The sequence below is a fragment of the Ovis aries genome, chromosome 14 (genome assembly GCF_016772045.2).
Source record: "Ovis aries strain OAR_USU_Benz2616 breed Rambouillet chromosome 14, ARS-UI_Ramb_v3.0, whole genome shotgun sequence".
Taxonomy (NCBI): domain Eukaryota; kingdom Metazoa; phylum Chordata; class Mammalia; order Artiodactyla; family Bovidae; genus Ovis; species Ovis aries.
The window spans coordinates 58,640,115-58,656,816 of NC_056067.1; the positions used below are offsets into that span (position 1 = coordinate 58,640,115).

General features: G+C 38.5%; 2 protein-coding genes and 1 pseudogene across 4 annotated transcripts in view; 2 read left to right on the forward strand and 1 right to left on the reverse strand.

The window, feature by feature from the left end:
- Positions 1-16,585, forward strand: part of LOC105605808 (zinc finger protein 665-like) — a 35,386-nt gene extending 18,801 nt beyond the window's left edge. For 2 of the 3 annotated variants that reach the window (XM_060398855.1, XM_060398856.1), the window contains 2 exons: positions 3,414-3,540; positions 12,444-16,585. In XM_060398855.1, the coding sequence (XP_060254838.1) occupies positions 3,414-3,540; positions 12,444-15,946 (3,630 nt within the window). In that variant the 3' untranslated portion in view covers positions 15,947-16,585. The remainder of the gene's footprint in view (positions 1-3,413; positions 3,541-12,443) is intronic. The other variant, XM_060398857.1, reaches the window with a different exon arrangement.
- The window catches only part of LOC114118023 (zinc finger protein 347-like), a 107,859-nt gene that overhangs the window by 25,515 nt on the left and 65,642 nt on the right, over positions 1-16,702 (forward strand). The gene's annotated exons all lie outside the window — the stretch shown is intronic.
- Positions 2,113-2,579, reverse strand: LOC121816387 (ATP synthase F(0) complex subunit C2, mitochondrial-like; annotated as a pseudogene).

The window sequence follows — 16,702 nt, forward strand, 5'->3', positions numbered from 1 at the left end:
AAGATCTTTTTTTTTTTTTTTTTTTTTTTACTGTAAGCATTTAACCTTTCAGACTTTCCTTTTAGTACAGTGGTCTTTGTGTGTTATGAATTTTGTAATGTTGTGTTTTCCTTTTGATCCATGTATTTAAAAATTTCCATGTGATTTTTTTCTTAGACCCATTTGTGGTGTAAGAGTGAGTTTTTTAATGTCCACATTTGAGGAATTTTCTTTTTTTCTTATGTTTATTTCGTTGTTGTTAGGGAAGATACTTTTATGGTACCAGTCTCTTAAAACGGTTAATTTTGGCCTAACATATGTTCTCTCATAGAGAATGGTTTATGTGTCCTTGAGATACAGGTGTTTTATGCTTTTGTTGGGCCGTGTGATCTGTACATGCCTGTTCAATGTTTGCTTCATTTTTCTGAAATATCTAATATTCAGTTCAGTTCACTTCAGTCGCTCAGTCGTGTCCGACTCTTTGTGACCCCATGAATCGCAGAACGCCAGGCCTCCCTGTTCATCACCATCTTCTGGAGTTCACTCAGGCTCACATCCATTGAGTCCGTGATGCCATCCAGCCATCTCATCTTCTGTCGTCCCCTTCTCCTCCTGCCCCCAATCCCTCCCAGCATCAGAATCTTTTCCAGTGAGTCACCTCTTCGCGTGAGGTGGCCAAAGTACTGGAGTTTCAGCTTTAGCATCATTCCTTCCAAAGAAATTCCAGGGTTGATCTCCTTCAGAATGGACTGGTTGGATCTCCTTGCAGTCCAAGGGACTCTCAAGAGTCTTCTCCAACACCACAGTTAAAAAGCATCAATTCTTTGGTGGTCAGCCTTCTTCACAGTCCAACTCTCACATCCATACATGACCACTGGAAAAACCATAGCCTTGACTAGACGGACCTTAGTCGGCAAAGTAATGTTTCTGCTTTTGAATATACTTAGATGTGTATATATTTTTACTTGTTACAGCTTTTTGGTAAATTGATCGTTTTATTATTATACAATATTTATCTCATTGCACTTTTTTTCTTCAGTTCATTTTGTCTGATATAACAGTCTCCCCTACTCTGTTTAGGATGGACTGTCTTTTTCCATCCTTTCACTTTTCATCTTTCCATGTCCTTAGGCTTGTGAGTACTACCTGTTTCAACTCTCTGACAAACTCTGTGTCTCTTGCCCTGTGTTTTACCTCCTCTTACTTCTTCTAGTCGCCCCTCCTCGTGTGCATCCTATGGTGGTGAAATACAGGCACCCTGGACAGCTCCTTTCATGCCACTGTAATTTCAGAAGGAATATATTGAATGTTTCCTTCCTATCATGATGTTTCTTTAGAAAGTCTTGGTTAATAACTATATCTTTTTCCATATTCTTTTGTGACATGATATTTAATTCTCTGAGAAGTTTTTTTACTTTGCTTTTGTGATAATTCTTTTTTGTCATAATCTAATGACTCTTCTAATTTCAGATCTGTTTTATTAGTGGAAAAAAAAGCAAAGAAAGTCTTTGGCTTCTGTTAATGCCTTGCTATGTAAATTTAAATGGGTAAAATTTTATCTTTATATATAGTAATTTTATTATGAATTGAGTTCAAGTATTTTTTTTTTTAATATTTTTACCAGTTTTCTTTTGGTAGCTTAGTATAGAATCCTGTTGACAAACTCAGCTAAGTACAAAGGATACATAGTTATTGTCTGAAGAACGCTGAAATACATGTGAATAAAAGGATAATATAAAATTGTCCAAAAATCCTGTTCAAAAGACAAATCCTCTCATTTCAGTTAATTTTTTATAGATAAGTATGCATGCATGTGCAAGTCTGTGGTTTAGATACAAGACATCATGATTTTAAGACTACATATCACCTTTTTTTTTTTCAGTTGAAATTATGTTATCAGTATAATCTGTGGCCTTGAAATTTTCTGAACAATCCTGTTAGTGTTTTAAGTAGTAAATTACTAACAGTTGTGTTTCTGTATCCACGTCTGTAATGACTTTTCATGCCATTCCACATTGTTCACCTTGGACTTTTTTTTTTATATATTAATACAATATTTATTTGTTTTCCTTCTGTCAAAGCCTGAGCCCACCACTTTCCCCAGGCTGCCTGTGGAATTCCAGGAAAGGGAACATACAGGGCAGACACAGGAGAAAGAACTATGGGAGGTGGAAATAGCTCCTTCATATCGTGAAGAAGACGAGCTAGACAACCATCAGGCAAAAGAGCCCCATGGCCTTTGAGAGGGCCAACCCCATGGCGTAGAAGAGCTACTGTTTCAGAGAAGGGTTCCTGGCATAATAGTGAAGCTCCCGAACACAGTCCCACTTCCAGCCCTGGAGCCAGCCACCCCTGCTGTGGCAACTCCAGCTCCAGGGAACTTGGCTGCTGTGTCAAAGTCCTTTGAAATGGCAGTGGTTTGGAAGTTGTGGCTAGGAATAAGTGAGATGGTCGGGGGACCTGGGGCTGCCAAGCTGCTGTGGCTCTCATAGGTCAGTGTCTCCAGTCCTTCACCACCACTGTGGACAGTGATCGCTCAACAGGGGGGAGGTTCTCCCGATCAGGGAGAGGGGAGAGACTACTTTGGCACAGGTGTCCATTTTCAAGGGATGAAGGCCCAAGGCCCAAGAGCTGCTCCCCCTGCAGAGAAGACAGAGGGGCAGGGAAGAGGCTCACCTTGGACTTCTTTCAAGTTTTCTTTAGAAGCCCTCTGTCAAAGGACTTGTAATGTTGTCTGTATTACTTCACTGTTAGATGCTTAAGCTTCAGTTGCTGAGCCCAAGCTTCTGAGTTCAGGTGCTTCATGTAACATTTCTTACCTTCTTGATCTGATTCAAGTTTCTCAGAGTGTCTGTGACACAGGTTTTCTTCTCTAAGGTGGGAACAGATGGTTGTTTAATGAGCTGTTATATTGATGACTGGTTCTTGCCTATAAAGTACTTATTTAATATTTAGAGTAATACTACAGTAATTTAGAGCAACAGGAAGCCTTCAGACACTGTTAGTTCTTGCTGCTGTTATCAACATCATACCTGAAAATTTTGACCTTTCCATTAAAAGTGCCATGGACTTTGTCATCTCTGAAGACACCACTCATGCTGTACCTCATCGAGATAATGAATTGCACTCACTGGGTAGAATATAATGTCTGACACTTCTGTATAGCCAAAACAGTGTTGAGCTTTATTTTTATATATTTCATGGATTTTGAACAATGATGAAAAATCCATATTAATTGGAGGATCTCATAAGGTCTTAGGAAAAAGCATAAGAAATTAAAATTAGAGATCCATACTTTCTCCAGATACCCCTGCATGGATCTGTTAGAACACATACTTCAACCAAGTCAATCCTTGCCCCTTACTGCCCTTTCTCTTTTGCATGAAAATGAGAACTTTTCATGGCCCTTTTGGTGACATGTGGTTTCATTTCAGGAACGACTGACCTCTGAGGACGTGGCCATCGAATTCACTCCGGAGGAGTGGGAATTCCTGGACCCTGCTCAGAGGGCCTTGTACAGGGACGTGATGCTGGAGACCTATAGGAACCTGCTCTCTGTGGGTGAGGATGACTTCCTTCCAGAGCTGCCCTTGGGTATCTGCATTTTCCCTGTGTGCCCCTTGGGAGGACCTGATGTCTTTCATCTGAGAGTTCTGGTGACTGGGGCATGACACAGTTTCAAAAGGGTAAACTGACCCTCTTCAGATGCTGTGTCTGTTTCATGTCATATCTGACGTTGTTACAGAGCTTAATTATCTACAAAGCTCAGTAGCAAAAGTTAAAAAAAAAAAAAAAAAAAAAACCGAGTTCCTATTTTCTGCTTTTCAACTTTTGGCTCAGTGTTAAAAAATCCACAGCACTTTAGATTTCTTTCTTCTGATAACACTGAATATCTACTTGTTTGTTTTTACTTGCTTCTTTACATTTTTTTGGCTGTACCATTCTGCATGTGGGATCTGAGTTCCCTGACTAAGGATCAAACCTGCACCCCCTGCATTGGAAATGCAGAGTCTTAACCAACCACTGGATCACCAGGGAAGTCCCAGAATTTCTGTTTCTGATCTGAATATTATCTCCACATTGGAGCCTGAGAAAAAGCTCTGGAGAGTGGGGAGTGATGTAAAAGTAACCAAAACTACAACATATAAAGAAAAACGAGTATCTCAAAAGGGCTGTTTTTTTCTGTTTAGGAGTGGGACAAGTTGGTGGATTGGATCCTCTGTGGTTGTTACTTAGGGATATATAAGAGTGGGTAGAGAGATCGTCTTTTTGATCCTAGATCCTACAAGGGGAGCATATGTGAGTCTCGCAGGCTCTTAACTTGCCATCTGTAGGACGAGTGCATGGTCCCATCTCAAGATGCTGTAATTTCTAACCTTCATGTTGTATTATTTTTACTCTTGTGCTGCTCTACCCAGTCTGGGAATGTCAACTGTTCCTGATGTTCCATTCTCCTTCAGTTCAGTTCAGTCGCTCAGTCGTGTCCGACTCTCTTCGACCCCATGAATGGCAGCACTTTGTATCATTTTACCACGTCAATTTCTTTGAAATAAATTCCTGAGGGTCTGAAATTTTATCTGGTTTCCTTGCTGTGATAATCCACCCATGTTTAATTGGCAGCCTCTGGTGAGTCTCTGTGGAGTGGATTTAGTAGGTAACAGAAAACTGTGATGGAGACACTATTTCTAATGTTATTTTCTTGCTCTGTACAAGTCAGCACTTGAAGCTATCCAGTAGAGTGGTCAGTATGTTCTAGGATGATGAGAGAGAAAGTATCACGAGAGCCTGATACATCTTTCCAGGTTATTTTCTGGCTTTGGAAACTCTGTCAAGGGCACCATGACAGTGTCGTTGATGTGTATCAAGGACCATATATTTTAGCCTCTGTAAATGGTATGGGAATTTATCCCAGGACAGCTTTGTCCAAGTTCACATTCTCATATCTATGAGGTTGCTGCCATGTTTTGGTTGGTATAAATAGTGCTGCTAAAAACATTGGGGTGCATGTATCATTTTGAATTAGTTTTCTTCCATTCTGGATATATGCCCAGGATTGGAATTGCTGGTTCATGTGATAGCTCTATTTTTAGTTCTTTATGGAACCTCCATGCTATTCTCCAAAGTGGAAGTACCAATTTATGTTCCTTCCAACAGTGTAGGAGGGTTCTCTTTTCTCCATACCCTCTCAAGCATTTATTGTTTGTAGACTTTTTGATGGTGGTTATTCTGATCAGTGTGAGGCGATACATTTTTGTGGTTTTGATTTGCATTTCTCTCATAAGTAGAGACGTCAAACATCTTTTCAGGTGACTGTTGGCCATCTGTTTGTCTCCTTTGGAGAAGTATCTGTTTTGATCTTCTGCCTAGTTTTTGATTGGGTTGGTTGTTTGTTTTGATATGAAGCTGTATGAACTGTTTGTATATTTTGGAAATAAATCCCTTATCGGTAGTATGATTTGCATATATGGTCTCCTAGTCCAAAAGTTGAATTTTTGTTCTTTTTTTGGTTTCCTGTGCTTTGCAAAAAGGTTTTAAATTTAATTAGGTCTCATTTGTTCGATTTTGCTTTTATTACCATGACTCTAAGAGATAGATTCAAAAAAATTTTGCTGACATTTATGTCAGTGTTTTGCATTTGTTTTCCACTATGAATTTTATAGTATCTGGTCTTGCATTTAGATGTTTAACACATTTTGAGTTTATTTTTGTGTATGGTATTAGAGAATGTTGTAATTTCATTCTTTTTCCTGTAACTATCCATTTATCCCATCACCATTTATTAAAGAGACTTCTTCATTCTATATTCTATCCTCTTTTGTTATAGAATAATTAACTGTAAGTAAAGTGGTTTATTTCTGGATTTTCTGTCCTGTCTACTGATCTGTGTTTCTGTTTTGTGCCATCATCATACTACTTCCCTGGTGGCTCAGACGGTAAAGCCATCTGCCTACAACGCAGGAGACCCAGTTTCAGTCCCTGGGTCAGGAAGATCTGCTAGAGAAAGAAATGGCAACCCACTTCAGTATTTTTTCCTGGAAAATCCCATGGACAGAGGAACCTGGTAGTCTACAGTCGATGGGGTCACAAAGAGTTGGACACGACTGAGTGACTTCACTTTCACTTTGTTGACTGTCAGTTTGTAGTATAGTCTGAACTCAGGAAACATGATTCCTCCAGCTGTGTTCTTCTTTTTCAAGATCATTTTAGATATTAGGGTCTTTTTTATTTTGGTACAAATTAAGTTTTTCTTTGTTTTATGAAATATGTCATTGTTAATTTGATAAGGGTTGCACTGAATATGTAGATTGACTTGGATAGTATGGTCATTTTGATAGTGTTACTTCTTTCAATCCAAGAACATGGTATATGTTTGTGCCATCTGTTTGTGTCATCTTTGGTATCAGTCATCAGCATCTTATAGTTTTATGAGTACAGTTCTTTTGACTTTTTAGGTAGGTTTATTCCTTAGAATTGTATTCTTTTCTCTGAGATGGTGAATGGGATTGTTTCATTAATTTCACTTTCTGATATATCATTGTTAGTGTATAGAAATGCAGCAGTTCTCTATATACTTTGTATCCAGCAAGTTTACTCTGTTCATTGATGAGGTCTAGTAGTCATCTGGTGGCATCTTTGGGATTTTCTGTGTGTAGCATCATAGTGACAATTCTACTTCTTTTAAATTATTTTTTACCTTGAATTCCTTTTATTTCTTTTTCTTTTCTGATTGTTGTGGCTAGGACTTCCAAAAATATGTTGAATAAAAGTGGCAATAGTGAACATTCTTGTCTTATTCATGTTGTTAAGGGAGTGCTTTCAGTTTTTCCCTGTTGAGTATGATGTTAGCTGTGTGTTTGACATATACAGTCTTAATTATGTTGAGGTAGGGTCCAGCTGTGCTGACTTTCTGAAGGGTTTTTATCATAAATGGCACTTGAATTTTGTCAGAACCTTTTCTGCTTCTATTGATGATCATATGGTTTTTAGTCTTCAGCTGTTACTGTGGTGTATCATAGTGATTAACTTGTGGATATTGAGAAATCTTGCATCCCTGCAATAAATCCCACTTGATCGTGGTATGATCCTTTAATGTATTAGTAACTGTTTGAATCTGCTCTTTTGAACTCAGGGAAGGTCTAGGAGAATAAAGCCTTTTTCTACAAAAAAGAGTTGGATGCCTCAGAAAGGCTTTTGTAACTGGGAAGGTCTTCCAGAGTCAGTGTCAATCCCTTGTTTCCTTTGATACTCCTCGATCTTGAGATGACCATGTGTGGAAGAAGAAATGAAATAAATGTCCAATGGAGAGGTTAATCATACTTGGCAGAGGAACTCAGGTTTAGATAGCTTTTTCCTGGATTTTCCTTCTGATTTCTGCTAATAAGATTGTTACACAATATCCTGGAATATTGTGTATGTTTTTCTTGAATATAAGCATTCCATTTTAACTTACAAAATTCACAGTTGGATACATTACATTGTAAATAGTATAACAGGTATTATCCTGCTTTCTCCATATATCACAGTCACTTTTAAAATCTCTCTTATTTCTGTCCTATACCCATAGTATAATGCCCATAAACTTGCTGAACCAGTTCTTTTCTTTTAAGGTCAGTATGTTAGTTTGCACTCTCAGTTATTTTCACAGAGACATGGCAGTCACAGGCTAATATCTCACATAAACCTGTGTACCCTATGCTCCATGCAGGCCCTTTCTTAGTCCTGACCAGTCCTCACATAGTACCTTGATATGGATGGAAACATTGTTCTTACCTATCACATCCCTCCACCTTCTACATACTCTCACTTTAAAGATAATCTCTGATCATTTATTGAACACATTTCTCAGGACATGACCTAAATCACTCTGTGCATCCATGATGACTCACAACCCATTTCAGAATGGGGTGGTTGAATAATATTTTAACAGACTACTTCTGTCTTGTATCTTCCTTGATATTTTCTTTCTAAGTTCCTTATGTATATATTTTTAAAATATTTTCTAGTCTATTCATTCGGTGGGTGGTCATGTTTAGAAATAAGTTTTTTCAGTCATCCCAGTAGGTTCAGATTCATATCCTGGTTGTCTTACCACTTTGTGGCCCAATTGGGTGTGTCTCTTGCTCTGATTAGAGAAAAGCATGTTAGTTTGCTGTCAATAGTACATGTTTTATAGTAAATACTCAAAATAGATTTGTTTAAAAAAGGTAATATCTATACTGTATCATATTCTTTATGATATGACTTTATCTACATTATATATATATTTTAAATATAAATGTATTCACTTTCATTGGAGGTTAATTACTTTACAATATTGTATTGGTTTTGCCATACATCAACATGAGTCCACCACAGATATATACGTGTTCCTCATCCTGAACACCACTCCCTCCTCCCTACCCATACCATCCCTCTGGGTCATCAAGTACACCAGGCCCAAGCATCCAGTATCATGCATCGAATCTGGACTGGCAATTCGTTTCATATATGATATTATACATTTTTCAATGCCATTCTCCCAAATCATCCCACCCTTTCCCTCTCCCACAGAGTCCAAAAGCCTGTTCTATACATCTGTGTCTGTTTTGCTGTCTCGCATACAGGGTTATCGTTACCATCTTTCTAAATTCCATGTATATGCGTTAGTATATTGTATTGGTGTTTTTCTTTCTGGCTTCCTTCACTCTGTATAATAGGCTTCAGTTTCATCCACCTCATTAGAATGATTCAAATGAATTCTTTTTAATGGCTGAGTAATACTCCGTTGTGTATATGTACCACAGCCTTCTTATCCATTCATCTGCTGATGACATCTAGGTTGCTTCCATGTCCTGGCTATTATAAACAGTGCTGCAATGAACATTGGGGTACACATGTCTCTTTCAATTCTGGTTTCCTCGGTGTGTATGCCCAGCAGTGGGATTGCTGGGTCATAAGGCAGTTCTATTTCCAGTTTTTTTAAGGAATCTCCACACTGGTCTCCATAGTGGCTGTACTAGTTTGCATTCCCACCAACAGTGTAAGAGTGTTCCCTTTTCTCCACACCCTCTCCAGCATTTATTGCTTTTAGACTTTTGGATCACAGCTATTCTCACTGGTGTGAAATGGTACCTCACTGTCGTTTTGATTTGCATTTCTCTGATAATGAGTAATGTTGAGGATCTTTTCATGTTTGTTAGCCATCTGTATGTCTTCTTTGGAGAAATGTCTGTTTAGTTCTTTGGCCCATTTTTTGATTGGGTCGTTTATTTTTCCGGAATTAAGCTGCAGGAGTTGCTTGTATATTTTTGAGATTGGTTGTTTGTAAGTTGCTTCATTTGCTATTATTTTCTACCATTCTGAAGGCTGTCTTTTCACCTTACTTATAGTTTCCTTAGTTGTGTGGAAGCTTTTAAGTTTAAGTAGGTCCCATTTGTTTATTTTTGGTTTTATTTCCAATATTCTGGGAGGTGGATCATAGAGGATCCTGCTGTGATGTATGTCAGAGAGTGTTTTGCCTGTGTTCTCCTCTAGAAGTTTTATAGTTTCTGGTCTTCTGTTTAGATCTTTAATCCATTTTGAGTTTATATTTGTGTATGGTGTTAGAAAGTGATCTAGTTTCTTTCTTTTACAAGTGGTAACCAGTTTTCATAGCACCACTTGTTAAAGAGATTGTCTTTAATCCATTGTATATTCTTGCCTCCTTTGTCAAAGATAAGGTGTCCATAGGTGCGTGGATTTATCTCTGGGGTTTCTATTTTGTTCCATTGATCTATATTTCTGTCTCTGTGCCAGTACCATACTGTCTTGTTGACTGTGGCTTTGTAGTAGAGCCTGAAGTCAGACAGGTTGATTCCTCCAGTTCCATTCTTCTTTCTCAAGATTGCTTTCGCTATTCGAGGTTTTTTGTATTTCCATACAGATTGTGAAATTATTTGTTCTAGCTCTACATTCTATCTTCTTAAAATTTTATTTATTTTTTAATCGAAGGATAATGGCTTTTCTGAATTTTGTTTTCAGTCAAACCTCAACTACATTATATCTTGTATGTGTTTCACTTGCAACATTTTTCAGCAATATCGTATTTGACCCTAGTCAATAAATACACAAAGCTCTCACTTTTAATTTATTATATTTTGGTGCCATTAAATTAGGTAATAAACAATAGTGCATGGCTAGAGATTAGCCTTCCTTGGTAGCTCAGTGGTAAAGAATTCACCTGCTAATGCAGAAGATGCAGGTTTAATCCCTGAGTCAAGAAGATCCCATGGAGAAGGAAATGGCAACCCACTCCACTATTCTTGCCTGGGAAATCCCATGGACATTGGAGTCCAGTGCACTACAGTCCACAGTGTCCCAAAGAGGCAAACACGACTGAGCGACTGAACAACAACATAGGTGGGGATTGCATTGTTTATTGGCTGTTAGAAAACCGATGACTATTTTACATCTTAATTTATGTGTCATTTACAGATAATGGTCTTTTAGCATGTATTCTGCAATACAGCTGACACATACTACTTGTTAACATTGTAAAATGCCTTTTCTTTTTGGGTACGTAGTTTTACAGTGGATTTAAAAAGTACGTTGTTTCCAAAAAATTGTTTTAGTCATATTCTTCTTTTTCTCATTTGTTTTCAATTGTAAACAACCAATTATGAAGAGTTGATTATTAATTGGGTAAGCTTGGTTTTGGATTATTTACTGTTACAAAATATAATATATTGTTTAGAATTTATTTATGTACTGTAAGTTTGCAGAATACAGTGATAGTGTAATATTTTTCTTTTCAATTTGAGACAACTGTTGATTGATATGTTGCCAGGGACCAGCCCCGGTGGATCGAGGGTAATTCAAAGCGGGGACGATGTGGCGAGAGAGATATATAGGTGCAGAGAGAGATAAGGAAAGATTTTGCAGTTAAGAGAATAGAGGAGAGAAAGAGGCTGTATTCCTTGGTTTACATAGAAAGCCAATAAAGCCTCAGTCAAGAGACTTTTACCATCTACGTAAGGCCACAGGCGCCCACTTGAATAGCGGAGGGTCCCCCGCCTTGGGCTCCCTCTCGCGTGGGTGTTAGAAGCCCAGACAAATAAGTAGACACGGTGAGCCTCTATGCTCCAGACGGGAATCAGCCAGAAAATAGAGTAAGAAAGAAAAGAAGACATGGGGGAAGCCAGTCTTTCCAGGAACTGGTCCAAGAAACTGGTCCGTCCTTTTTTTTTTCCAGGAAAAGCTTTTATACTTTTAGTTTTACATAGATATCAGTGGATAATACCAAGTCTTGCAGGGTCAGTAACCCTGGCCCTTACTGAGACCAGGCTTTCTCTCTGCATACTTAGCTGTATACACAGGTCTTAGGTGATTTACATCATCTTCTGGCCAGGAGGCCTATTACCATTTTATACCCCTTTTCTGTTAAGGATCCATCAACCAGAAAACATTTGCCCTAACAGTGTTGTTCTTACTAAAGTCTGATGTCACTCTCAGAAAGCACTAATTAAGGTTACATTCTTACATAGCAAGGACACAACAATTTATAATGAGGAAAGAGGAGTACAGTGATTTATAACAAAGAGAAAATTCATTAACTCAAAAGTCTGGTATTGCTAACATCAAAACTACTATACTCTTTTTTCTACATCCCAATTACATTGATTAATATCCTCCAGGTGCCTAAAAGATAAAGGATATGGAGGCCTGGCAGCAGTCATTAACTCAACAATGAAAACCTACACCGACATAATTCTTAGCTCTTTAAAAAAGGCTCTGTATCTTTAAGATGTGTTAAACTTCGTGCCTCTCGTGGTTGGGGGGCTGTAAAAATCACATGCATGGTTGTAAAAGTCCGGACAGACCAGTCAGGTAAGTTAGACCAGTCAGGTAAGTTAGAAAGCTATCAGAGGGGTTTAATCCTAGACATTCTTTTTAAACCCAGGAGACTTATTGAGTGGAGCTCTAAGTTAATTCCTTTTAGAGGAAGGTGGTGGGGGACAGCCCCTGTTAATGTCAGAAGCATAAGTGAAAAGCATAATGCAGTACGGCAGGCAGACTCTGGTTTTTGTGGGTAAATGCTTGAGAAAATCCAGCGAGGCTCCCTTAAGGCTGGACTTCCCTTTGCCTCTCGGACCCCTTAACCTCATGACCTTTGCCACAGCAGAACTCCTCGTGCTGGCTCCTAGCAATATGTTCCTATTGGTCCTGGTAGAAAAACACTTTGTTCTTGAGACTTGGCATAAGATTGTCCAATGTGAGTGTGTTTGTCATATGGTTTTTAAAACTAGGCTACTGTAACGGTGAATTTATGTTATGCTTTCTTAAGTTAAGGATTCTATTCCTTTAATGTTTCTAAACACTTAAGGTGGTCATTGTGGTGTTTCATAACTTGATGTAAGTATTACTTTTGGTGTAATATATATTCAACATGAAACATTTATTTTTGAATTATTGTGAGCAGAATACCTATGATTCTTTTCATCTTGTAGATATCTCTCCTACACATGTGATCAAGCATTTACAACCCACAGCGAACAATGATAAACCAGAAACATTCCAAACATTGATGCTGGGAAGCCCTGAAAGCTGTGAAATCAAACATGTTCATCTTTGGGAAAGTCAGGAGAACATGTGTGACTTTGAGTGTCAGGGGAGAGATGACAAAATAAATTATAAAGGCTCACCTGTAAGCCTTAATGGAAATGTGCCTGATGGAAGAGATTCGCATGATAGAAAGGATGGAGGCATGAAGCCCTTTGGAAAGAGGTTTGGATTTAACTTTCAGAATAAACTGCAGATATTTCAAATTGGTGGAATAATTTCTGAATATAATGAAGTTAAGAATTCTGTCAACAACAGTTTCTCATTTTCACCAGTTCAAAGAATTCCTCCTTGTGTTCAAACCAGTGTTTCTAATATATATGGGAATGATTTTATGAATCCTTCAGGAATAACACAAGATGTCAAAGCACAGAGGGAAAAACCTTACAAATGTGATGAGTGTGGCAAGGCCTTTCATATAAAGTCAATCCTTTTAAATCATCAGGCAGTTCATACTAGAGGGAAACCTTACAAATGTGATGAGCGAGGCAAGGCCTTTACTCACAGCTCACACCTCAGGAGATATAAGAAAATTCATACAGGAAAGAAATTATTTAAATGTGATATATGTGACAAAGTCTTCAGCAAAAATTCGAACCTTGCTGGTTATCAGAAGGTTCATACTGGAGAGAAACCTTACAAATGTGATGAGTGTGACAAGGCCTTTTGTGTAAAGTTAACCCTTTTAAGCCATCAGACAGTCCATACTGGTGAGAAACCTTACAAATGTGATGAGTGTGGCAAGGCCTTTCGTGTAAAGTCAACCCTTTTAAGTCATCAGACTGTTCATTCTGGAGAGAAACCCTACAAATGTGATGAGTGTGGTAAGGCCTTTCGTGTAAAGTCAACCCTTTTAATTCATCAGACAATTCATACTGGAGAGAAACCTTACAAATGTGATGAATGTGGCAAGGCCTTTCGTGTAAAGTCAAGCGTTTTAAGTCATCAGACAGTTCATAGTGGAGAGAAACGTTACAAATGTGATGAGTGTGGCATGGCCTTTCGTGTAAAGTCAAGCCTTTTAAGTCATCAGACAGTTCATACTGGAGAAAAACCTTACAAATGTGATGAATGTGGCATGGCCTTTCGTGTAAAGTTAACCCTTTTAAGTCATCAGACAGTTCATACTGGAGAGAAACCTTACAAATGTGATGAGTGTGGCAAGGCCTTTCGTGTAAAGTCAACCCTTTTAAGTCATCAGACAATTCATACTGGAGAGAAACCTTACAAATGTGATGAGTGTGGCAAGGCCTTTCGTGTAAAGTCAACCCTTTTAATTCATCAGAGAATTCATAGTGGAGAGAAACCTTACAAATGTGATGAGTGTGGCATAGCCTTTCGTGTAAAGTCAAGCCTTTTAAGTCATCAGACAGTTCATACTGGAGAAAAACCTTACAAATGTGATGAGTGTGGCATGGCCTTTCATGTAAAGTTAACCCTTTTAAGTCATCAGACAGTTCATACTGGAGAGAAACCTTACAAATGTGACGAGTGTGGCAAGGCCTTTTGTCTAAAGTCAACACTTTTAAGGCATCAGACAGTTCATACTGGAGAAAAACCTTACAAATGTGATGAGTGTTTCAAGGCCTTTCGTCTGAAGTCAAGCCTTTTAAGTCATCGGACAGTTCATACTGGAGAGAAACCTTACAAATGTGATGAGTGTGGCATGGCCTTTCGTGTAAAGTCAACTCTTTTAAGGCATAAGACAGTTCATACTGGAGAGAAACCTTACAAATGTGATAAGTGTGGCACGGCCTTTTGTGATAAGTCAACCCTTTTAAGGCATCAGACAGTTCATACTGGAGAGAAACCTTACAAATGTGATGAGTGTGGCATGGCCTTTCATGTAAAGTCAACCTTTTTAAGACATCAGACATTTCATACTGGAGAAAAACCTTACAAATGTGATGAGTGTGGCATGGCCTTTTGTGTAAAGTTAACCCTTTTAAGTCATCAGACAGTTCATACTGGAGAGAAACCTTACAAATGTGATGCATGTGGCAAGGGCTTTTGTGTAAAGTCAAGCCTTTTAAGTCATCAGACAGTTCATACTGGAGAGAAACCTTACAAATGTGACGAGTGTGGCAAGGCCTTTCGTCTAAAGTCAAGCCTTTTAAGTCATCAGACAATTCATACTGGAGAGAAACGTTACAGATGTGATGAGTGTGGCAAGGCCTTTCGTGTAAAGTCAAACCTCTTAAGTCATCAGACAGTTCATACTGGAGAGAAACCTTACAAATGTGATGAGTGTGGCAAGGCCTTTGCTGCCAGCTCATGCCTCAGGAGACATAAGAAAAGTCATACAGGAAAGAAATTATTTAAATGTGACATATGTGACAAAGTCTTCAGCCGAAATTCAACCCTTTTAAGTCATCAGACAGTTCATACTGGAGAAAAACCTTACAAATGTGATGAGTGTGGCAAGGCCTTTGCTCACAGCTCATACCTCAGGAAACATAAGAAAAGTCATACAGGAAAGAAATTATTTAAATGTGATATATGTGACAAAGTCTTTAGCCAAAATTCAACCCTTTTAAGGAATCAGACAGTTCATACTGGAGAGAAACCTTGTGATGAGTGTGGCAAGGCCTTTACTGACAGCTCATACCTCAGGAGACCTAAGAACATTCATAGAGGAAAGAAATTATTTAAATGTGATATATGTGACAAAGTCTTCAGCCGAAATTCAAGGCTTGCTCGACATCAGACAGTTCATACTGGAGAAAAACCTTACAAATGTGATGAGTGTGGCATGGCCTTTCGTCTAAAGTCAACCCTTTTAAGGCATCAGACAGTTCATACTGGTGAGAAACCTTATAAATGTGATAAGTGTGGCAAGGCCTTTCGTGAAAAGTCAACCCTTTTAAGTCATCAGACGGTTCATACTGGAGAGAAACCTTACAAATGTGATGAGTGTGGCAAGGCCTTTCGTCTAAAGTCAACCCTTTTAAGGCATCAGACAGTTCATACTGGAGAGAAAACTTACAAATGTGATGAATGTGCCAGGGCCTTTCGTCTAAAGTCAACCCTTTTAAGGCATCAGACAGTTCATACTGGAGAGAAACCTTACAAATGTGATGAGTGTGCCAAGGCCTTTCGTCTAAAGTCAACCCTTTTAAGGCATCAGACAGTTCATACTGGTGAGAAACCTTACAAGTGTGATAAGTGTGGAAAAGTCTTCGGTCAAAAATCACATCTTCAACTTCACTGGAGAATTCATACTGGAGAGAGCCCTTTCAGATGTAATGAGTGTGGCAAGTTCTTCAGTCAAAATGCGAACCTTAAAAAACATCAGAAAATACATATAGAGAAAGCTTTCAAATGTTTTGAGTGTGGAAAATCCTTTATTCAGGTCTCAGCACTCACTAAACATCAGAAAATCCATACATGAGGGAAACTCATGTGAATGTGGTATATGGTAGAAGTCTTCAAATGTCAAAGTTCAAAATTCACACACTACTGTTGCTCAGAGAATACATCCTCCTGAGAAACTATACAAATATCGTGAGTGTGGCAACATCTTAGGCTTCATGAGAAAATTTATACTGGATAGAAGCCTGATATATATGTATTTATTAGTCAGGTCTTTAGAACATGAATTCATTCTAGAAAGATTGCTCACCAATTTCACAAATGTTAAAAAAACAAAAACAAAAAAGAAAACCCCTATCCTCTCATCTCACCAGTAGCATCAGACTATTTATCCTGGAGAAAGCACACAGCCGTGTAATGTGTGTGGCAAGGATCTTACCCAAAAGTCACAAGATAGGAACATAGTGGGGCCATACTTCCCAGACTCAGTGGTTGTGGCAAATCCTTTACCTTTTTCACTCTATGCATTCTCTGATGACTTTAGTTCAGGTACTCAGCAACTGCAGTCAGTCCATATTTGAAGAGAAGCTATAGAGATCTTTTCGTGTAAAAGAAACCCGAATTCTACCTCAGCAAATACGATTCTTTGGGACAGTAGTCCGCCATCTTTTTGGTGTCCTGGCTTTCTGAATAAAGTCACTATTCTTTTCCCAACAAATAGTCTCTCAGTTTATTGGCCTGTTGTGTGGTGAGCTCTCAGAGCTTGGCTTTGGTAATACATTGATCAAATGCATTTGCTACATGTGTTTCACGATGGTCTCTGGAAAGGAATCAA